Source organism: Phyllobates terribilis, unplaced genomic scaffold, assembly GCF_046119375.1.
Source record: "Phyllobates terribilis strain yellow unplaced genomic scaffold, ASM4611937v1 Scaffold_1__5_contigs__length_1240528914, whole genome shotgun sequence".
Taxonomy (NCBI): Eukaryota; Metazoa; Chordata; class Amphibia; order Anura; family Dendrobatidae; genus Phyllobates; species Phyllobates terribilis.
This window is the reverse complement of record NW_027362761.1, coordinates 422537801-422561531: the sequence shown is the minus strand read 5'-3', so window position 1 is coordinate 422561531 and position 23731 is coordinate 422537801. Positions and strand designations below refer to the sequence as shown.

At 44.9% G+C, this 23731-nt stretch overlaps 1 protein-coding gene across 2 annotated transcripts; it reads left to right on the top strand.

The window, feature by feature from the left end:
* The first annotated feature begins 6618 nt into the window (after positions 1-6618).
* SRP19 (signal recognition particle 19) lies at positions 6619-22639 on the top strand. Of its 2 annotated transcripts, XM_073677296.1 has the most exons (6): positions 6622-6724; positions 8082-8150; positions 9411-9486; positions 10701-10772; positions 10857-10968; positions 22209-22639. In XM_073677296.1, the coding sequence occupies exons 2-6, from the start codon at positions 8113-8115 to the stop codon at positions 22337-22339; spliced, it is 429 nt and encodes a 142-aa protein (XP_073533397.1). In that variant the 5' UTR covers positions 6622-6724; positions 8082-8112; the 3' UTR covers positions 22340-22639. The 2 variants fall into 2 exon arrangements, with proteins under 2 accessions (XP_073533405.1, XP_073533397.1); XM_073677304.1 differs by lacking the exon at positions 10701-10772 and having other exon boundaries at positions 6619-6724.
* The last annotated feature ends 1092 nt before the right edge of the window (positions 22640-23731 follow it).

Below are 23731 nucleotides of genomic sequence, written 5' to 3'. Positions count from 1 at the left end.
GCCATAAAGCCCCAACTGGTGGAGGGCTGCAGTGATGGTTGACTTGCTGGAACTTTCTCCCATCTCCCTACTGCATCTCTGGAGATCAGCCACAGTGATCTTGGGGTTGTTCTTTACCTCTCTCACCAAGGCTCATCTCCCACGATTGCTCAGTTTGGCTGGACGGACAGGTCGAGGAAGACATCTGGTGGTCTGAAACTTCCTCCATTTAAGGATTATGGAGGCCACTGTGCTCTTTGGAACCTTGAGTAATACAGAAATTATTTTGTAACCATGGCCAGATCTGTGCCTTGCCACAATTCTGTCTCTGAGCTCCTTGGGCAGTTCCTTTGAGCTCATGATTCTCATTTGGTCTGACATGCACTGTGAGTTGTGAGGTCTTATATAGACAAGTGTGTGCCTTTCCAAATCAAGTCCTATCAGTTTAATTAAACACAGCTGGACTCCAATGAAGGCGTACAACCTTCTCAAGGAGGATCACAAGGAAAGGGACAGCATGTGACTTAAATATGAGTGTCTGAGCAAAGGGTCTGAATACTTATGACCATGTGATATTTCAGTTTTTCTTTAATAAATTTGCAAAAATTTCTACATTTGTTTTTTTTTCAGTCAAGATGGGGTGCAGAGTGTACTTTAATGAGAAAAAAAAATGAACTTTAGAATTTACCAAATGGCTGCAATGAAATAAAAAGTGAAAAATTTAAAGGGGTCTGAATACTTTCCGTACCGACTGTAAGTTACCATTCACTGTGTATTAACAGTTTAATGATAAGGGTGCTTTCAACCTGTGTTCAGGCACCCGTTCACTGGCCCCGTTGTGGTTTACGTCTGAACCCCCTGCAAAAAGGGATTCGGGCGTATGCGTCAACGGAGCCGAAGACTATAATGGTGCCCACCAAGCGAGGGTGTGCCCTGACGCGCATCATTCTTTGACATACGCTACCGTTCAAAAGTTTGGGGTCACCCAGACAATTTTCTGCTTTCCATGAAAACTCATACTTTTATTTATCAAATGAGTTGCAAAATGAATAGAAAATATAGTCCAGACATTGACAAGGTTATAAATAATGATTTTTATTAGAAAGAATAATTTTCTCCTTCAAACTTTGCTTTCGTCAAAGAATGCTCCCTTTACAGCATTGCAGACCTTTGGCATTCTAGCTGTTAATTTGCTGAGGAAATCTTGAGAAATTTCACCCCATGCTTCCTGAAGCCCCTCCCAGAAGTTGGATTGGCTTGATGGGCTCTTTTTGCGTACCATACGGTCAAGCTGCTCCCACAACAGCTCAATGGGGTTGAGATCTGGTGACTGCGCTGGCCACTCCATTACAGATAGAATACCAGCTGCCTGCTTCTTCCCTAAATAGTTCATGCATAATTTGGAGGTGTTCTTTGGGTCATTGTCCTGTAGTAGGATGAAATTGGCTCCAATCATTAGCTGTCCACAGGGTATGGCATGGCGTTGCAAAATGGAGTGATAGCCTTCCTTATTCAAAATCTCATTTACCTTGTACATATCTCCCACTTTACCAGCACCAAAGCAACCCCCAGACCATCACATTACCTCCACCATGCTTGACAGATGGTGTCAGGCACTCTTCCAGTTCTGCGTCTCACAAATGTTCTTCTGTGTGATCCAAACACCTCAAACTTTGATTAGTCTGTCCATAAAACTTTCTTCCAATCTTCCTCTGTCTAATGTCTGTGTTCTTTTGCCCATATTAATATTTTCCTTTTATTAGCCAGTCTCAGATATGGCTTATTCTTTGCCCTGAAGGCCAGCATCCCGGAGTCACCTCTTCACTGTAGAGATTGACACTGGCGCTTTGCGTGTACTATTTAATGAAGCTGCCAGTTGAGAAGCTGTGAGGCGTCGATTTCTCGACCTAGAGACTCTAATGTACTTGCCTTGTTGCTCAGTTGTGCAGCGGGGCCTCCCACTTCTCTTTCTACTCTGGTTAGAGCCTGTTTGTGCTCTCCTCTGAAGGGAGTAGTACACACCGTTGTAGGAAATCTTCAGTTTCTTGGCAATTTCTCGCATGGAATAGCCTTCATTTCTAAGAACAAGAATAGACTGTCGAGTTTCACATGAAAGTTCTCTTTTTCTGGCCATTTTGAGAGTTTCATAGAACAAACAAATGTGATGTTCCAGATTCTCAACTAGCCCAAAGGAAGGTCAATTTTATAGCTTCTCAAATCAGCCAAACTGTTTTCAGCTGGGCTAACATACTTGTGCAAGGGTTTTCTAAACATCCATTAGCCTTCTTACACAGTCAGCAAACACAATGTACCATTAAAACACTGGAGTGGTGGTTGTTGGAAATGGGCCTCTATACACCTATGTAGATACTGCAATAAAAACAAGACATTTGCAGCTAGAATAGTCATTTACCACATTAACAATGTATAGAGTGTATTTCTGATTCATTTAATGTTAGCTTCATTGAAAAAAAATGTGCTCTTCTTTCAAAAATAATGAAATTTCTAAATGACCCCAAACTTTTAAACGGTAGTGTACATGCCTACTAGAGGCGGACACTTGGACATAGTAGACTGCATCTGGGTGTCAGCCTCCAGTAGACGCACGCACCCCAAAATGATGCGCGTTAGAGTGCATGTTTGCTCTGTCGGAATCATTATAGTCTATGGCCTCATCAGCGCATATGCCCAAATCCCGTTTTTTTTTTTCAGTGGGTTCGGACGTAAGCCCCGTGGGGGACACTGAACAGGTGCCTGAATGCAATGTTAAAATACCCCAAGTCATTGTATCACCAAGAAGTTGGAAACTGCCATCAAACGAAAAAGAAAATACACTATATGCAAAGCCCTTATTAGTCGAGCAAAACATAAAGGCATTCCTTGATGTGTCTTGATGGATATATAAGAATGTTTTACTTCCTTATTGTTGGCAAGGCATAACTGGCTCAGTAAGAAACATAGAAACCAAAGGATACAAACATTTTGGTAAGTTTACCAACACATTTAATAAATATTAAAGCACCACTCCAGCGGTTTTTTTTATTGCACTGCTGGAGTGGTGCTTTAAATGTAAGTCCCCTGCCTAATACTCACCTGCTGCCGCCTTCATTCTTTTCCAGCGTCGATCCCATTGGTCTCCAGTGCAAAGTGACCTGCTCACAGCTCCAGTGTTTCATGGAGCTGTACGGAGGTCACTTTACAATACATCTCTATGACAGCCTTGTTCTGACTCTCATAGACTTGCATTGAGAGCTTGTGACGTAACTTCTGACTTCCAGCCACTTTGAAGTTATGGGCACAAGATGGCACCGGAGCAGCGTCAGTAAAAGGTGAAGCCGCCGGATAGAGAGTATAATCAAAAAAATATAACCACTGTTGTCTTCTGCCTTTTCCAGTTCAGCTTCGGTGCTCTCCTACATCAACTTACCACAGTTGTGACCAGCCGGCTCGCACACTGTCTTCTGTGTGGACTGGAAGTAATTTTCTCAATGTTAGTCTATGAGACACAGAACAAGGCTCTCATAAGGTTACATTAAGAAAGGCTAATGGTCCACTGTATGACCCAGGAAGTCAGAGCTGCAGCCACATGATGCAGGAGAGCACTGAAAGCGGCAGAAGACAGAGTCCAGTAAGGATTTTAGTGCACACACTATACACATTACTGATGGCTAATGGAGGGGGCAATGACTAAGAAACGCTGGAGTGGACATTTAAGTTCCTTTTTTATCCCTGGGTGAGTAGAACTGAAAACAATAATCGGAACTAGGCAGAACTAAGAAAAATGAGGGAATTTCAGGAGAGAAATACCTGCAGACTGGCTCTCATTCATACTGCTCTTGGTTTGGAAACTGAATCGAGTGAAAAGTTCTCTCTAAATGTAATTTTAAAAAGCTGTGGGGATTTTTTTTTCAACATCAGGCTCTGTATTAAATAAAACCTGTCTGTGATGATAATGAGACTGCAGAAATCTTCTGTAAAGAACAGCCGTGATTCTCTAAATTTTTGTTTTTTGTTCTTTTTTAGGATAGTGATATAGAAGCCTACAATTTAAAAAAAGAAAAAAAAAAGTCAAATACATTTTATATGAAAACATGCTTTAAGCAATAGGTGATTTTCTGCTCACACATTCTCTTTAAAGCGCACCGATCAGCAGGATTGTGCTCCGTAAACTACATACACTGTCAGGTGGGCGCCGTTACACTGATTAAAATGATACCTTGGTTGATTAAATCCATCCTGTGGTTCTTGTGTAATATTTACTTTCAGTTTGGAGATAATGATATGCTCGTGCTTCGGGGCGGCCTGTGGGGGGTGCTCTGCTTACATATTCATCTGTATGCTCTTATGACAGCTCACTGTGCCTTCACTGACCTGCCTCCTATTTTACATAATGCATCTAGTAGTGCAGGGCTAGGTATAATAGGAGGCAGGTCCGTGAAGGCACAGTGAGCTGTCATAAGAGCATACAGATGAATATGTAAGCAGAGCACCAGATAGAGCACCCCCCACAGGCCACCCCAGAGCATGAGCATATCATTATCTCCAAACTGAAAGTAAAGATTACACAAGAACCACAGCACGGATTTCATCAACCAAGGTATCATATTAATTAGTGTAACGTCACCCACCTGACAGTGTATGTAGTTTACTGAGCACAATCCTGCTGACAGGTGCGCTTTAAAAATGGGTTAAATACTTTGTAACAATCCCTGAGCTCTCCTGATTCTGTGCTGCCTTGCTCAATTGCAGAGATCTTTGCATTTGGAGTACAGTATGTAAGATCTCTTCTTCTAGTGCAACCGGGCATTTCTTCAGAGTCTTCTCTGGGGGTGTAACACTTTACCCCTCCCTCCCAGACGCTGTCAATCACTACTTGACTGTCTGATTGCTAGATCAGCTGCCGGGCTGTGATTGATATCATGCCTTCTCCGCTGCTTGCTAAATACTAACAGCAAAAACTGAGGAAACGCCCAGGTGCACTACAAGCTGAGATTTCACATACTGCGCTATAAAATATACATGTTATATACATATATATACATAAACATATATATGTTAAGATCTCTGCAATGGAGCGACACAGCACAAAACGGAAAAAAGCGGCAGAAGCAGGAGAGCTCAGGGATTTTTATGATGTATTTAACTCAGTTTTATGAGAAAGTACCAGGTCCTCTTTAAGACAACTCTTAAAAGACAAAATAAGATTCCCATTCCATAGGATGCATTTCCCTTGTAGTATTGTCAGTAACATCATGTGATCACTGCATTTTGTTTTGCTTAACCCTAGAATGCATGACCATAAAAATCTACTTTTTCACATACCTGGGGCCTTTTAGGCCCGGGTGCAAATAACATGGAATAACTTAAACAAAAATGACAAACAACTATATACCTGAGGAATACCTAGTTTCAAAATTCTAACTAAAGTAATCTTGCAGAAAATAGAAAACAATTAACAGGGCGGGCCTGCGAGGCCCCAGGTATGCATTCTAGGGTTAAATGAGCCAAATCTTGGACAGCTGTCTGTGCCATGGTTTGCGGCACTTATTACTTTTCTCTCCTGTGAGCAAATTCTTACATCTTGACATGTGCCATGTTGGGTTATAATCGGGATTTGTTTCCTATTATATAACTGGGTGCTACATATGTTTTGAAGATAAAAGTTGTTGGCAAGTAAACTAAAGTATGATTGGCTGCGGTAGTTTGGACCTGGGCCCCCACCTGCATGTTGGTCAGATGTATGGGCCCTTGTAGCATTCTAGATCCTATACAGACATATATGTTGGCTACCGATGTAATGTCCCCCGTCCTGGCCCCTTCCAGTAATAATGTCCCCCAGCCTGGGGAAATTGGGTCTTATGTTGACATTTTCCCCCGTCCTGGCCCCTTTCTCTCCATGAGTAGTGTCTTCTGTAGCCAGCACAGGAGCTGGATGACGTCCCTGGCATGCCGACTTCTACTGCCGATCTCTGATTGGCTGACAGTATGTATGGCTGCGCAGGGAGCTGGAGAGTCTCTACATCACATCTCTCCTGACTGTGTGTCTGAGGACAGTGAGGTGACATTGGCGTGAGCAGACCGCTCCTGCACCCTCTGTGAGCGCGCTTCTTAGGCCACGGCCCCACTATCAGTATTTTTCTCAGGAGTGGGAGACAAAACCAGGAGTGGGTGATAAAATGCAGAATTGGTGACTTGTTTCTATTATACCTTTTCTCTGATTGTTCCTCACCTGGTTTTGGCTCCCACTCCTGAGAAAAATACTGACCGGATACTGATAGTGGGGCCGTGGAAGTACGCCCATTGCCGTAAAATCACGAGGGCAGGGTCCCCTCCCCCTCTGTACCAGGCTGTCATTTTCTTCCTTGTAATTTATCTTTGTATTTTATACGTAAACCCTTCTCACATATACAGCGTGCTGGAGGCAATGGTGCTCTATAAATAATAATTCCCAGGCTCTGCAGCAATATACAGAGACCCGGTCAGCACATCGCAGGAACATTGCGGAGTCACTGCAGGGAGAACAGGTGACTAGTTACCGGCGGCACTAGGACCGCGCGAGAGATACACTAGCCTTTGTTCCTATTGGGCTCCTGGATATACAATTGACCAATCCACAGTGAGGTACCTCATATCGAGGCGTGAGACGCAGGCGTGCTCCCATTGGCTATAGCCAGATGCAGGTGATGTGTTTCCGCTTCCTGTCCCTGGCTGCCGGAAACGACAGTCAGCAGCTGCACAGGAGCAGGTACGGTGCGGCTTGTGGTTACGTGTTATCCACGAGAAGCCCGGCGTAGCAGCCGCTTGGTCCTGTGCACATTGGCTTCATGCTGCCTGCAGTGTTCTCAGTCTTATCACAGAGCTGCGGGGTTGGAGTTGCGCTAGTGACGCGCTCCAGTGCCGGCAGACACCTGTTATGTAGTAGGTTACATGGGAGTGATTAGGCAGTGACTGGACTAGTGGTCTCCGGACTACAGATCCCAGCATTCCAGGCAGCCTCAGTAGCCAGTACTGGAGCATGTGCTGGGCGGTGCAGGGCCGAGTGCGGCTCGTGGGGCGGCTGCTGGATGATCCCACCAGTCTGCGAGTGACGGCGCCGATCAATGTTCTGATATATTGCCGGGACTTTCTTGTCTTGCTGAGATCTCTGCTTGCGGTCAGTGAGTTCCAGTCCTGGTTGTGCAGATCCCACACAGGTGCCTGGAAGGACTGGTGCGCCAGAGCTGGGCTTACTCCATTCATAAACCCCATTAGTATAGAAATGTATTACGAATGCTGCCGGCCAGAAGGGGTTTTCCATAAATGGCATTTCCATTTCCGCAGCATAGATGAGAACTGTCTGATTGCTAAGGGCCCTTCCGCTCATCAGCGCAGGGGTCCCTCCGCTCATCAGCACGGGAAGCCCCTCCAATCATTAGTCCATGAAAAATCGTAGGTGGCAGTCACGGTTTTCTTAAAAAAAACTTTATTTCATGTCCTTTAAAACATTGCAGCAGTGTGATCATGTGGATGCTGGACGGGCGACGGCCGTTTCGCGCTAGCTGCGCGTCCTGTGCAATGCCATCTTTTTCTATTTTTCATGGACTATGCTATTTGCACTTTTTTCATGGTGAGCACCCAAGTTCCCAGAGCCATAGTGTGGTCCACCTGTCCAAAGTAGGCTTAAGTGTGTCAGCGTGAAGTGTTTTCTGGTGCCAGCTTTTTGCCTTTTCTCCTCCAGTCATCGTATTCCCTTCAATCATTAGCACCGGGGTTGTCTTCCTCTTCAGCCTCCGTTGAGTGAAGTTTCATGGTCACATCTACACCCTTCATGACCCTGAAGCCACAGCTGAACACATGGGTGGCTGTTTCTGTTAGATCTCACAGACCTTGGAAGGTGCAGGGCTTGTGACCGCCATAGACGTCACTATAACTCTGGCACCAGGGTATTAATCTGGCATTCAGTGATTCTACCAATCCTGTACTTATCGATATTGTGCTAAAACATAATGTACAAGGGTCCCACCCTCATACTTTTACCATGACTGTGCAACCATCCAGATGTCTCCTCCCCAGCTCTCATTGTGACATTTCACTAGTGATTTACTGTTTTTGTTCTATTGCAGGTTTACAGCTGTAATGTGACACGAGCCCACCATGGCAGACCTGAGGAAGCCACACACAGATCCTGATAGGTAACTTCAGATAGTTTGTAAACTGTGTGGTGGTTGTTGCAGCTTCATTAGGTCTAATCTGGGTAAATCAGGGTCACCTCTGTATGTAATTTATATATGTACACGATGCATCAGAGGACTGTGATTAATGAATACATGAACTCCAATATTGCTGTAGACATTAAAAACATAATACAGTGTTTTTTGATCAAAGAGAACCAAAGCCATTCAACCATGTCAAGGTGACCTTTTAATATGGAAGGTCCCTAACCACGATAGGTCTTACATCTCCATGTGCCAAACCAGCCTCATGTGAATGGGAAGTGAAAGGAATCCAGGCATAGACCGCAACTAAAATCTTGTCAGGGAAGGATGTTTGGATAAGTGTGCTGAACCCTGGAGGGGGCCTCACCCCGTGATATGTACTACAAAAAAGAAAAAATATTGCCTGCTCACCTTTTAGTATCGAATTAATGTACATGTGCACAAATATGCTGTGTGGCCAATATACTAACATATACTTACACGATGCGTCAGCACACTGAGATTAATGCATACATAAACTTCAGTATTGCTGTAAGCGTTACAATCTGTATGTAGTATGACTGCTGTGGTTATGGACACAGACACCCTCATTCATCTGTGTTTTTGCCAGAATTATAGTGTAAAACACTTTGATAAGTCTCAAAAATTAGCGCAGCACAAAGTTGCACAATTGTTATTTTTTTTTTACTTTTGGCGTTTCCAGTACAATTTCCACAAAATGGGCGGAATGGGAGCACGATGCCTTTGATAGTCTTAATTCATGATGAGCTGTGGTGTCCTGTACCCCAGACATCTTACTTCAGTCACTGACTGGAGTGAGATCTGTGGCCAGGGGTACGCTTCTTTTCAGGCATGCTGGATTCATTAAGAGGCGTGCACCTATTGATAAATTCAGGAGTGTCTAACTCCAACGCACCCCCCTCATCCAGAGCGGCGGCGTTCACATCAGTCTGGATGAATTGGGGCCAGAATTCTAAGGTGTAGCTTCATATTCTAACTAAAGAATTGGCGGAATTGCTTTTTTGTTTTCTCACTATTTTACCCCCAATTGTTTTGTTTTCTCATTAATTTATTACATTTTAATGGTGATATGAATGGTGTGACAATTCTACAAAGACCCTACTGGGGCTACTTAACCCTTTAAAAGCTTAAATCACAGCACATTTTTTTGATCTCTTCATTGCTATGATACCAAGTTTGAAAACTTCCATCTTACCAACTCTTCCTTTTGTCTAGATTTATCTGCATTTATCCTGCTTACATCAATAGTAAGAAGACTATTGCTGAAGGAAGGAGGATACCAGTTGAAAAGGTCTGTACCTGCAGGGAACCATATATTAACTATAGATCTGTCCACTTAGGTTATATATGATTGTATATAATGTAGTGTAATCAGGTGACAGAGGTTGTAAAATCTCCTACTGTACTATTGGTGGACTTCACAGCAGATTTGCTGCATATGAGCTCCACGTGAATTTATCCTTAAGGTGCCTTGTGGTCATTCTTAGGGTAAGACATTTGCTCTTGAACTGTCTTTCTATCTATGCTCAAAATCATCCATCAATTTCTTCCTGATCGTGGGAACTGTTAACCATTTAGATGCTGCTGTCAGTCTGTGTAGCTGCATTTAAATGAAGCAGTTTCCAGTGCATGTGTGCACACAGTGTAACTTTGCAGCTTTGGGGTCCTGGGTTCAAATCGCACTAAGGACAACATGAAGGAGTTTGTATGTTCTCCCCATGTTTACATATGTTTCCTCTAGCTTCTCCGGTTTCCTCCCATACTCCATAGTGACTAGGTATTTAGATTGTGAGCCCCAATGTAAAGTGCTATGGAATACGATGGGGCTATATAAGTAAACATAATTAATTCATATCAAATTTAAGCCCCCCTTCTCCCTGTTCAAAGTAAAGGGGGAGGGGGGGACCTATTTGGTATCACTGCGTGGATAAGTCTGGTTTATGGAAACACAACATTGATTAACCCCTATGTTACACACTGTAACTCCAGAATTGTATTTTTGCAATGAAAAATGTCAACTCACCACTCAAAGCCCTCACTTGGCTCAAACAACAGAAAAATAAAAGCATTACAGGTGACCATAAAATGGTTACACAAAGTAAAAACATTATTTTTATACAAACTTGTAATTTTTTTCTATCTCTTCAATAGAAAAAAATGATGCAAGTTTGGTAACATTGTAATCCTACTGACTTGGAAAATCATGTCTACGGGTCATTTTTACTGCCGAATTGCATTTTTTTTTTTCAGTTTCATCTCGCTCAAAAAATTTTTCACCTGCTTTTCAGTAAATTATGTGACAAAATGAATGGTGTCATTCAATTCTGCAGCTTGTCCCCCCAGAAACAAGGTTTATACTTCTGTCAACAGGAAAGTAAAAAAGGAATGGTTCTTGGAAGAAGGAATGGAAAAAAAATAGGTGCAAAACTCCTTGGTTATTAAAGGTTTAATAAACAGCTTAATTTTTTTCCTTTTTGTTTTTTTTTTTTGTTTGTTTTGTTTTAGGCTGTACAGAACCCAACATGTGTGGAAATTGCAGAAATCTGTCGCGCCAACAAGTTAAATGTCGTTGTTGAGGTGATATGCGATTTTGTGGTGGTTAGGGTTTTTTTGTCTGTTTCAAGAGGAATTTTTCTTATCCAAATTTTCTTTTCTATATAGGGGGATAAGATGTACACACGCGAATGGAATCGGGACGCGCAGTACAGGGGCCGCGTGCGTGTGCAGCTGAGGAACGAGGATGGCTCGCCCTGCGTGGAGAAACTGCAGTCAAGTAATTCTGGCTTAGATTTTCATGCTAGTTCTGTGTTCTCCAAGTTTTCATTTACATGCAGTATAACCAGAGTAATTTCATTGCTAGAAGTGATGATCTCCTCGGGTCCAGATGCTGGAACCTCTTATTTGCTGATATTGCTGTGGGCTGCTGGTGTTTCTATATCACTGCAGGGAACATGCACTTTGCATCACTCAATGGATGACATAATCTGTAAGCCCCCTATTACCTATAATATGACATATGATCAGCTGCTATCTAAAGGGTGATGTAACTTATTGACTGAACTAATTTCTCCTTCCCCCATGACGGCACCACGGAGAGAGGGGGATCTGCCCTTCAAGGACAGGAAACCTACAGATAAAAGGGCGGTGCCTCTCTCCCGCATCAGTTGGTTTCCTGTCCTTGACGGGATCCTACAGTTCCAGAGGAGGCATACCTGCGGGGTGCCTGAAGATGGACGTCGTGGGATGCCGGGCCCGGCCAGTCCGATACAGGCAGCGGGGGACCCCCTGCCACGGCTGGTGTGGTGTCCTGATGCGCCACCGCTGGGGTCAGTGGGCCTTTAAGGTGTGCGGAGGGCGGTCCAGAGGAAGAGGACAGGGCCTGTCGAGGTCCGCCGAGGTGCTGTGCTTTACCCTCTTGGTTTCGGCAGGTGGGAGCACGGCGGCGTTCTTTTAGAAAAAAAGCAACTTCCGGGTCTCGCGCGCCGGGCGCCCAAGGATCGCCTGACGCCGCAAGGCATGACTTGGTAAACCAGTCTGCGCAAGCGCAGGCATCCTCCCGCAGGTGCGGGGGAGGAGGGGGCGCCGGTACACCACAGGCACTATGGGAGGGAGGAGCTGCTTATCTCCCAGTGCCTTAAAAGACAGAGGAGGAAGCCAGGAGCTGCTTATCAAAGCTCTGGTGCACTGTCAGTAAAAAAAAAAAAAAAAGAAAAGGAAAAATTAATTGTATATATTTGCAAATTAATTATACGCTATAGGGGGAAAAAAAAGAAAAGTATGAGTGAACAAGAGCTGCCTGAGGAGCATGAGCTGCATCCTCAGTCGCCACCACCACCGCCAACCCAACGAAAGAAGATGCTGGAAGAAACGGGGCACCAGGGTAACAGTAGAAGCGGGCGCTCCGGCAGATCGTCGCAGCGCAGCAAGGACTCCACCTCAGCATCCTCCAGGAGGACTCTGTCTACAAAGATGGCTCCACCTCCTGAACCTATACCCGCTCTTCCGTCTGGTTGGTATGTGAGCTTCATGAAAGTTCACCTTGTAACTAGGGGCCCTCGCTCTCTCTCTCTTTTTGTCTCTTATAGGGAAAAAAGAGCACAGGGAAAACAAAGAATAGGACCTGTGCACTATGCACGGAAGCCTTACCCACTATTTGGGATAAGAGACTGTGCAGCTCCTGCATTGAGCAAACTATATGCGAGGGAACCCCAAGATTTGCCTCTGAACTTAGAGACCTAATTAAATCGCAGGTCGAAAACACCATTAAATCTTTTCAGGGGGGTAAAAGGTTAAGGAAAACTAAAAACATATCCCCCGAGTCCGGATCTAGCAGTTCTGAGGATGGCGGAGACTCAGACACTTCCACCTCTTCCTCCTCTACAGATAGGAAAGCAGCTCCATCCTCCTCTATCGAGTAAACAGCATTATTAAGGCAGTCAGGTCTACCATGGGGTTAGCAGATCCCCGGCCCAAAAAATCTATCCAAGACGTAATGTTCAGTGTTCTAGAGCAAAAAAAGAGGAGCTCTTTTCCACTAAATGAACATGTTCACTCTCTGATCAAGAAAGAGTCGAAAAGACCGGTGAGGAAGGGCTTCCTTTCCCATAACCGAAAGTACCCGTTTGAGGATCCTGCATGTTCCTTTTGGGAAAAAGCGCCAAACCTGGATGTCGCCATAGCTAAAGCCTCAAAGAAATACTCCCTCCCATTTGAGGACATGGGCGTCTTAACAGACGCCATGGATAAAAAGGCAGACACCTTCCTAAAGGGTTCCTGGGAAGCCGCTGGGGGGGGGGGTAAAACCTGCAGTAGCTACCACATGTACGGCCAGATCATTAATGGTTTGGCTGGATCAGCTTGAAACACAACTGAGGCAGAAAACATCTAGAGGCACAATTCTTGAAACTATCCCGATAATGAAAGGGGCAGCGGCCTTCCTAGCTGACGCTTCGGCGGATTCCGTCAGATTAGGTGCTAGAGCGGCAGGGCTCGCTAACGTGCTAGACGAGCCCTCTGGCTCAAATGTTGGCCCGGGGATCTACAGACTAAATCTAGATTGTGCTCCATCCCCTGTAAGGGCGAGTTTCTATTTGGGCCCGCCCTTGATGACATCTTGGATAAAGCAGGGGACAATAAGAAGCGGTTCCCTATCCTGTCTAACACTGCTTACAGGAAACCTTTTCGGAGTAAGAGGTTTATCCGTAGAAAACCCCCTAAAGAGCAGGATAGGTGGGAAGACAGGAAAAGGAAGACAGGAAAAGGAAGACCAAAGGGTTCCTATTTAATAGACCCTCCAATGACAGCAGAAAGCCCCCCCAATGAAGATTTGCCCCGGGTGGGGGGAAGGCTATCAGGCTTTCTCCCAGCCTGGGAGCTAATATCCAACAGCTCATGGATTCTGAGCCTAATACAATCGGGCCTGAAACTCCAGTTCCTCAAATTCCCTCAGCAAAACTTTGTCATGACCCCCGAAAGGTCCTCAAACGAGGAGCAACTGGCCTTGGAGCAGGAAATACGGGGACTGGTAGGGAAGGCAGTCCTTCAGGAGGTCCTGGGGGGGGGGGGGGATGGGCTTCTATTCTCCATTATTCCTGAGAAAAAAAAAACAGATGGGGACGTACAGGACGATTGTGAATCTATAAAAAAGCTGAACAAACTTTTGAAGGTGGAAGCCTTCAAGATGGAAACAATAAAATCGTCAGTAGAAATGTTGTTTCCCGATTTGTTTCATGGCTGTCCTGGATTTAAAAGACGCTTATCACGTCCCGATACACAAAGACTACCGGAAATTCCTCAGAGTAGCAGTTCCTATGGGTGCAGTGGTCAAACACTATCAATATACGGCCCTCCCATTTGGCATCGCCATAGCCCCAAAGGTCTGGTCGTCCCATACCTAGACGACTTCCTGGTAATAGGCAGCTTCTTCCTAGACTGCAAATCCCATCTGGAAAAGGTCATGGATTCCTTGACTTGCTTAGGATGGCTTTTGAATCTGGAAAAGTCCAAAACTGAACCATGCCATTTACAGGAATACCTAGGCATCATGCTGGATTCAAAAAGACAGGAGTGTCGTCTCCCCTCAGAGAAAATCCACAAAATCATAGGCCAGATATCACGGGCAAAGTCCCACCCGTCCATGTCCCTTCGGAAAGCCATGTCCCTTCTAGGCTCCCTGACAGCATGTTTTCCGGCCGTCCAATGAGCTCAAATACATACCAGGACCCTGCAGTGGGAAATCCTAGAGGCAGAAAAATCCCTAAAAGGGCATTTAGAAGGGCAGTTAACGCTATCTGCAGTAACCACACTTTCCCTAGAGTGGTGGGGGAACATAAACAATCTAGCCCGGGGGATTCCTTGGACAATCCCGACACCGCAAATCCTGACCACAGATGCAAGTCCCGGGGGCTGGGGGGCTCACCTCAACAACCTGGTAGCTCAGGGGGTCTGGACAGAATGCCTAAAGCTAGTTTCATCAAACATGAAGGAGCTCCTAGCAGTAGAGCGGGCACTCCGGGAGTTCGTGCACACACTACAAGGACACCACGTGAGGGTCTATTCAGACAACAGAGTAGTAGTGGCGTACATAAACCACCAGGGGGGGTACAAGGTCCCATTCTCTAATGCAGGTGGCAAAGGTCATCTTTCGCTTAGCCGAGAGAAACTTACAATCCCTATCAGCCCTACACATAAAAGGGATAGAAAATCGCACCGCAGACTTTGAGTCGGACACAGCTAAAGCAAGGCGAATGGGAGTTAAGTCAGTCAGTCTTCCGGGAGATTGTACAAATGTGGGGTCGTCCCTCCATAGATCTGTTCGCCAATAATCGGAACAAGAAAACACACTCTTTTTGCTCCCTAGACCCCAAAGGGAGCCCCGTAGCCGTGGATGCCTTCACGATCCCGTGGAGTTACCCTCTAGCTTACGCTTTTCCTCCGACCGCTCTGATTCCAGCTGTTCTGAGGAAAATCAGGGAAGAGAAACTGAGGGTAATTTTGATAGCCCCCTTTTGGCCAAAGAGGGCATGGTTTTCATGGCTGAGGAGGTTGTCAATCTCCGATCCATGGGTTCTTCCGGAGCTTCCGGACCTTCTTTCTCAGGGACCTGTTCTCCATCCTCGGGCTTCAAGCTTACACTTGACAGCCTGGAATGTGAGAGGGCTCTTCTGAAGGACAAAGGTTTCTCCCCAAATCTTATCACAACACTTCTTCAAAGTAGAAAACCAGTGACCACCAAACTGTACGGGAAAACCTGGAAGAAATTCCTTTCAGTCTCAGGTTCCAGGTTGGGTAGGGAGGTTCCATTGACAGCTATCCTGGAATTCTTACAGAGGGGTTTGGAGCAGGGCCTGGCCACAAGTACCTTAAAAGTTCAAGTTGCGGACCTGGAAGCACTCTACAATTTTGACCTAGCTAGGGATAGATGGGTATCTAGGTTTATTAAAGCATCAGCTAGATCCTGACCCATCCCATCCCGAAATACTACACCCTGGGATTTATACTTGGTCCTTTCAGCTTTAACGGAGGCCCCCTTTGAACCTCTGTCGGAAACATCCCTAAAAATTCTGTCCTTCAAAACATCACTCTTGGTAGCTCTCACATCCGCACGTAGAGTTAGTGATATTCAGGCCCTATCGGCAGGCCCCCCTTCACTCAAATCTTGGAGGATAGGGTTACTCTGAAAACCGACCCTGCCTATCTACCAATAGTTGCGTCAAGATTTCACCAGGTCCCAGAAAATCACCCTCCCTTCTTTCTGCCCTAACCCTAGGAACACGAAAGAGAAGGTCTTGCATACACTAGACGTCAGAAGGTGCCTAATCCGATGCTTAGAGGCGACACAAGAGTGTAGGATAGGTCTATCTTTGTTTGCTTTCAGGGCCCTCGTAAGGGGAAGAAAGCTTCTAAGGGCACGCTGGCTAGATGGATAAGGGAGGCCATCACCCTATCGTACTCCTCATGTGGGGAAGCTGCCCCGGAGAAACTGAAGGCCCACTCAACAAGAGCGGTGGCAGCCTCCTGGGCGGAGAAGGCCGGTGCCACGATAGAGCAGATATGTAGAGCGGCAACCTGGTCTTCTCCCTCTACCTTCTTCAATCACTACCGGCTAGACTTTTCTTCTTCGGACCTTACTTTCAAGAGAAGGGTTCTGGAAGCTGTGGTCCCCCCCCCTAATGAGTCACTTCTCTGTAATTCTCTCTGTGGTGCCATCATGGGGGAAGGAGAAAGACCTAGTTACTTACCGGTAACGGGATTTCTCAGAGCCCATGACTGCATCGGTACATTCCCTCCCTTCACGTGTGGGTGCGCACACTTATTAGTTACTTGTTGTAGGCATGTGGTGTCTCTGACGAGGTCTTAATTTGTAAAATTTTGTGTTACTAACCTGGTGGTCCTCTCATGCTCTGTAAACAACTGATGCGGGAGAGAGGCACCGCCCTTTTATCTGTAGGTTTTCGGTCCTTGAAGGGCGGATCCCCCCTCTCCATGGTGCCGTCATGGGTTCTGAGAAATCCCGTTACCGGTAAGTAACTACGTCTTTTGACCTTAATGACCAGGCCAAATTTTAAAATCCTGGTCAGTGTCACTTTGAGGTAATACCTCTGGAACGCTTTAACAGAACCCAGTGATTCTGAGATTGTTTGTTTTTTCGTAATATAGTGTATTTAATGTTAGTAATAACATTTGGTTTGTCAGGGAAATATTTGTCAGGAAAATGTTCGTCCATATTTGCCAGACATAGATGTTCACCCCCCTCCCTTATTCTCCTTCTACTCAGCACAAAAGCCCCAATTAGCACAAGTCGAGAGGGAGGCCTTACACAAACAATGCCAGCCAAGAACTGTACAAGCTAACTAAAATGCAAATGTATGTCCTCTTAACACAGACCTGAGATAGATTGACACCTTCTCCCAGGCCAGAGTTGGGAGGAAAGAGGAAATGATTCATTAAGTTCAAAGGCGCTCAAAAACAATTCCCGGCCACCAGCCATAGCCAGGTCGACTCCGAAATGAAATATGAAATATTGTGAATTCCATACGTCCGACAGTAACGGGACCCATATGTTTAGTGACCAAATCAGGCCAGGAATGTATTTGTAGTTTTCCAGGGCTGTAAGCAAAATCAGGGAGCTGTAGCACAAAAACACTAGAATAGCAGACTGCAGCTATGCGATGTGTGGTCTCTAACTGAAGATAAAATTATAATAGAAAATATGATATCACTTTTGGGCTTCTGGGATCAACGCGCAATGATTTATCCCAAAAAACATGTTTTTAATACAAATCTGAAGGGTGGAGCCCAGCCTCTGTGATGTCATCACAGGGGGGGGTCTCTCCCTTCAGCATAAAATAGTTTGAGGCTAAAGCAGTGTTCTTTGCCAGGGAGTATATGTCTATCGTAGCGGAGGACCCTGTTCGATAACCGTAAATGGAGCGTCTCCCCTCCACCTATACTGAGTAGTCGCAGCGAACTTTATAGTGTTTCACCTTTTTATCCTGTTTATTTTATGTAAATGCTGATATAATTTTAATGTCCCCTTTGTAACATCCTTGTATATATTTTTTCTTAAACATTGCCTCCCTTTTGGATTAAATATAAAATTTAATAGTTCTGTTTCTTTTGTTCTGTAATCGTTCCCTTCCCCGAAGCAATATACGCTACCAAAACGCAAGGCGTCCGGCCAGGCCTGGATTATATTCCAAACTCGGCCAGTGGTGGCAGCGAATAAGAATAATTGGACTATCGTGAAGCTGACAGTGACCATACGGAGGGTGTAAACACTGATTCCAGGATTTGGAATCCAGTGCTGTGACGTCCATACGCTCACTGGTCGCTTACTGATACCTACGCAGCGAGTAGTCTGGATCGCGTGCTCGCGACTCCGGACGAAATACGGACAGTGTGACGGCACGGTGAGATATCGCGTGATCTCCCCGGTGTCATCCCTGTGTTGATATGACTTTCATTTATTTATGAAAATATAAAAAATTGGACACAAAATGTGAAAATTTTGCAATTTTCAAACTTTTTATTTTTATGCGCTTAAGTCAGAGAGGGGCTTTAACTGGTGCTCTGCTTATGTAATCCTATGTCTGCCTTCTGACAGGTCACTGTGCTTTTAGTGACCTGCATACTATTTTAAATACTGCTTGTGTAATTGTGTTCCAAACCTGAAATTTATGTGCACCAAAATGGCTCCCTGCGCACTCGCAGTAGCATCTCTTGGTTGCCGCAAGTGCGGCCGGCGGTGCCATATTGTTGCAGGCAATTTCTTTTTCCTCCAGCAAAATGGCGCCCGCGCTTGTCCAGTAGCATCTATCCCTTACCAATGAAAGAAATTTGCCTGCAGCAATATAGCACCGCTGGCCGCGCTTTCACAGTAGCATATTTCGGCAACCAAGAGATGTTACTGCACATGCGGGGGCCATTTTGGTACATATAAATTTCATGTGTGGCACACAAATTACACAGGCAGTATTTAAAACAGTAGGCAGGACACTGAAGGCACAGTGACCTGTCAGAAGGCAGAGATAGGCATACATAATGAGAGCACCAGCTTCAGCCCCTCCCTAAAGCCCGCCCCTGAGCACGAGCATTTCGTTATGGTCGACATAAAGATAAAGATTATAAAAGAACCATGCAACAGATTTAATCAACAAAGGTATCATTTTACTCATTTAGTGTAACAGCACCCTCCTAACATTGTATGTAGTTTACTAAGCACAATCCTGCTGACAGGTGCGCTTTAAAGTTGAAGAGTTTAGATCTAGTCAATGATATGTCAGCAGTTTACATGCCTGAGAAAGATTGCTCAAGATGCCCAAAGCTATATATTTTCCCCCAAAAGACCCAGTATCTCCTGGGCTCTGGTTCTAGTTTCACCCCAAATACTCTATCCATAAGATCCAATACTCTCTACCAAAAGGCTTTTATGGAAACACACTCCCACATAATGTGCATTAAATGACCATTCTCACTACCACTCCAAGAGCAATTTGCGTTTGGGCGACCACCTATTTTGAAAAGTAAGCTGGAAGCTCTGTACACCCTGTGGACAACATATATTTGTGATTCACAAGGAGATAACTTTGGGATTAGTTCAAGGATCACTTCATTGTTCCAAAAAATATCTCGCAGCTCTGATTACCGTTTTAGAGGTGCTGCGATTTTTAGTTTTGTATTAATAATTATTTATATAATCAACTATTTTTAATAAAAAATTAAACTCAATGTTTTAAGTGTTTTATTACATTTTTTTTTCAGCCACTGGGGGCTGCCATTTGCATTTGCTAGTGTGTCACGACAGTGACACACCTCAAATTTGTCAGTCCCTGGGCATAAGAGACTGCTGTCGCCGTCCGACCGCATCTCTTGTATTGTGGCTTCCTCATGATGTGACCTCAGTACGCCGTCTGGGCTGTCCAGGTCACAACTGTGGGAGAAGGCGGCCATTTTGTTGTAGCCCGCAGCTATGTTGCGACCTCCATTTTCCTGTCACCACCCACGGTACTCGGTGTGTGCAGTGACAGCGGGAGCCGGGGTGAGGTGAGTATCATTGGCGGTAATCACTAGCCTGGAATTAGTAGTACATTACCAGGCGGCTCATCACCAATGTGACCGCAGTGTTTAGAACAAAGCAGAGTAATTATCACCCTGCTGTGCCTTGATCACTGATACAGCTCTGCTATGGCACTGTAACGCCTCTAAAGGAGGTATACACTGCCATAGCTGAACTGCGTGTGTAATGCCATCATACGTGATACGCCCCAAAACAGTGGTGGACTATATGGACTACTATGGGGTGCATTATCCTATATGAATATAGGTGGAGAGGAGCAGTTCATAGGAGGCAGTAGCGGCGCTGGGGCTAACACATGTGTCTGCTATTAAAGATGAAAATGCACTGCTCCCCACGGCCATAATCCTGCCACCTCTATAAACTGAAGCCAGCACCAAGAGGTGGATGGGACTATGGCGTGGGGAGCAGTGCATATTCTTTTATTTTTTTTTTTTAATAGCTGGCACAGTGTTAGCCGCAGCGGCTGGGCGATCACGTGTGTCTGCTATTAAGCATAATGAATATTCGCTGCTCCCCAAGCCCATAGTCCCGGGTGTGGGAAGCTGTGTATATTCTGGTAGCTCACAAAAGAGGACACTGCGCTGCGAGAGAGCGCGGGAAGGTGAGCAGAATCGTTTTGGTTTTTTTGTGCGTGTGCGCCATGATGGGGGGCATATATACCAGGATAAGGGTCATATATATCTGGATGGGGATCATATGTACCAGAATAAGGGTCATATATATCCGGATGGGGATCATATGTACCAGGATAAGGGTCATGTATACCAGGATGGGGATCTCATGTACCAGGATAAGGGTCATGTATACCAGGATGGGGATCTCATGTACCAGGATAAGGGTCATGTATACCAGGATGGGGATCTCATGTACCAGGATAAGGGTCATGTATACCAGGATGGGGATCATATGTACCAGGATAAGGGTCATGTATACCAGGATGGGGATCATATGTACCAGGATAAGGGTCATGTATACCAGGATGGGGATCATATGTACCAGGATAAGGGTCATGTATACCAGGATGGGGATCTCATGTACCAGGATAAGGGTCATGTATACCAGGATGGGGATCTCATGTACCAGGATAAGGGTCATGTATACCAGGATGGGGATCTCATGTACCAGGCTAAGGGTCATGTATACCAGGATGGGGATCTCATGTACCAGGATAAGGGTCATGTATACCAGGATGGGGATCTCATGTACCAGGATAAGGGTCATGTATACCAGGATGGGGATCTCATGTACCAGGATAAGGGTCATGTATACCAGGATGGGGATCTCATGTACCAGGATAAGGGTCATGTATACCAGGATGGGGATCTCATGTACCAGGATAAGGGTCATGTATACCAGGATGGGGATCATATGTACCAGGATAAGGGTCATGTATACCAGGATGGTGGCCATATATACCAGGATAAGGGTCATGTATACCAGGATGGGGATCATATGTACCAGGATAAGGGTAGTATCCGCAAAATACTATATCTGTCGATTTATTATTTTTTTTTGGTCATTAAATCATTGAATACGTTTTGCATTCTGTTTTTCTCTTATTATTGAATTTAATGGAGTAAGAAAGCAAATGACCCGTATTCAGCCCCCAAACCCCAACTTCTTTGAGTGACTTTAAAGTTGTTTTCTAGGTTGTAGACAATTTCTGCCGTCACTACTTGTGACTGCCGATTACCAAATCGTGACTGTGCAATCTGCGCACTCAGCATCTTCCTGTATTCCCAGCACAAGTGGGTGGTGACGTGACCACAAGTATGTGACTTGCCTACTTGCAGTCATTTGCCGACTAGATTGTTATCCGCTTCTCTCACTGTTCTATACAGTGATGGCAGAATTTTGTCTATATAATGTATGTGTGTCCATCAAGTTCAACCTATAGCCTAAGATGTTGATCCAGGGGAAGGTAATCAGACTCGAGTGCCCATAACCTGTAATATTATTATATTTTTCAAGAAAGGCATCCAGACCCTTCTTGAACTTTTGTAGTGAAACAACCATTACAACATCCTGCAGCAGAGAGTTCCATAGTCTCACTGCTCTTACAGTAAAGAATCTGCATCTGTGATTATGATTAAACCTTCTTTCCTCTAGATGTAGAGGATGCTCCCTTGTCGTCATTGCAGGTCTAGGTGTAAAAAGATCATTATACAGATCTTTGTACTGTCCCCTCATATATTTGTGCGTTGTAATAAAATCGCCCCTAAGCCTTTGCTTTTCCAAACTGAGTGGCCTCATTATTGTATGTATATTTTGGCAGCACAATACAAGGTTTGTGTTGATTATTATTAGGCTTTCTGCTAATCAAAACCCAGGATCACTGAAGGAACCTGAGTGAATAGACATTTATTCGGGAGAATTCTCTTTTTTATATTTTCTTGTGGCTGTGAATTGATACAAACCTTTTTTTTCCCTCTTAGGGAAGGCGGTGATGCTTCGTGTGGCAGAAGATATCCCCAAACTAAAGACTAGGACACAGAAAACTGGAGGTGGGGACCAAACTGTCCAGGTGGGAGAAGGAGGAAAGAAAAGTAAGAAAAAGAAGAAGTGATGAAGATGAACCAGAAATTTGGTTGATCGGGCAGGTTACCAATCAGAATGAATGCATGAAGCATCTCCAGGCTCCCTCAGTAAATGACTTCTAGAAATGTCGTGACTCCAAACACCATACTGAAAGGTGAACAGTCCTTGCTGGATGCGTCCAAACACAAGGGAAGAATTTGTTTCTCAATGTTGTTACTTCAATTATTATCAATAAGAACTTGGATATTTCTATTTTTTTGTTTTGATTAGGTATTGTTGGTTTCGTTTTTATTTTAACCTATTAAAGCTCCAGCATCTAACGACTCAATATTCTGATCTGCTTTTTATTGCCTGCTCAGTGTCGGACAATACAAGGTTAGAATTAAACACTCATTTGTTTTAATAAGCTACACTAAAAATATGAATTCCTAATTTTTTTTCTTCTGATTTTGTCCATTTTAATTTATGGAAATCAACCCCTTCCTGACAAGATGTAATAGTACTACTTATTCAGTAAGGAGTGCCTACAAATGGACATGCTGTTACATCTTGGTGATCGCAGGAACTGGGCCCGGCCCAATCACAATGGGAGCTCGGGATACTTGACAGCTAAAGTCCAGCAGAAACAGCCAGCATCACCCCTGATTGCAATTCAGTAATTAAGAGAATATCAATATACACTGCTCAAAAAAATAAAGGGAACACTCAAATAACACATCCTAGATCTGAATGAATGAAATATTCTCATTGAATACTTTGTTCTGTACAAAGTTGAATGTGCTGACAACAAAATCACACAAAAATCATCAATGGAAATCAAATTTATTAACCAATGGAGGCCTGGATTTGGAGTCACCCCCAAAATTAAAGTGGAAAAACACACTACAGGCTGATGCAACTTTGATGTAATGTCCTTAAAACAAGTCAAAATGAGACTCAGTATTGTGTGTGGCCTCCACGTGCCTGTATGATCTCCCTACAACGCCTGGGCATGCTCCTGATGAGGTTGCGGATGGTCTCCTGTGGGATCTCCTCCCAGACCTGGACTAAAGCATCCGCCAACTCCTGGACAGTCTGTGGTGCAACGTGTCATTGGTGGATGGAGCGAGACATGATGTCCCAGATGTGCTCAATCGGATTCAGGTCTGGGGAACGGGCGGGCCAGTCCATAGCTTCAATGCCTTCATCTTGCAGGAACTGCTGACACACTCCAGCCACATGAGGTCTGGCATTATCCTGCATTAGGAGGAACCCCGGGCCAACCGCACAAGCATATGGTCTCACAAGGGGTCTGAGGATCTCATCTTGGTACCTAATGGCAGTCAGGCTACCTCTGGCGAGCACATGGAGGGCTGTGCGGCCCTCCAAAGAAATGCCACCCCACACCATTACTGACCCACTGCCAAACCAGTCATGCTGA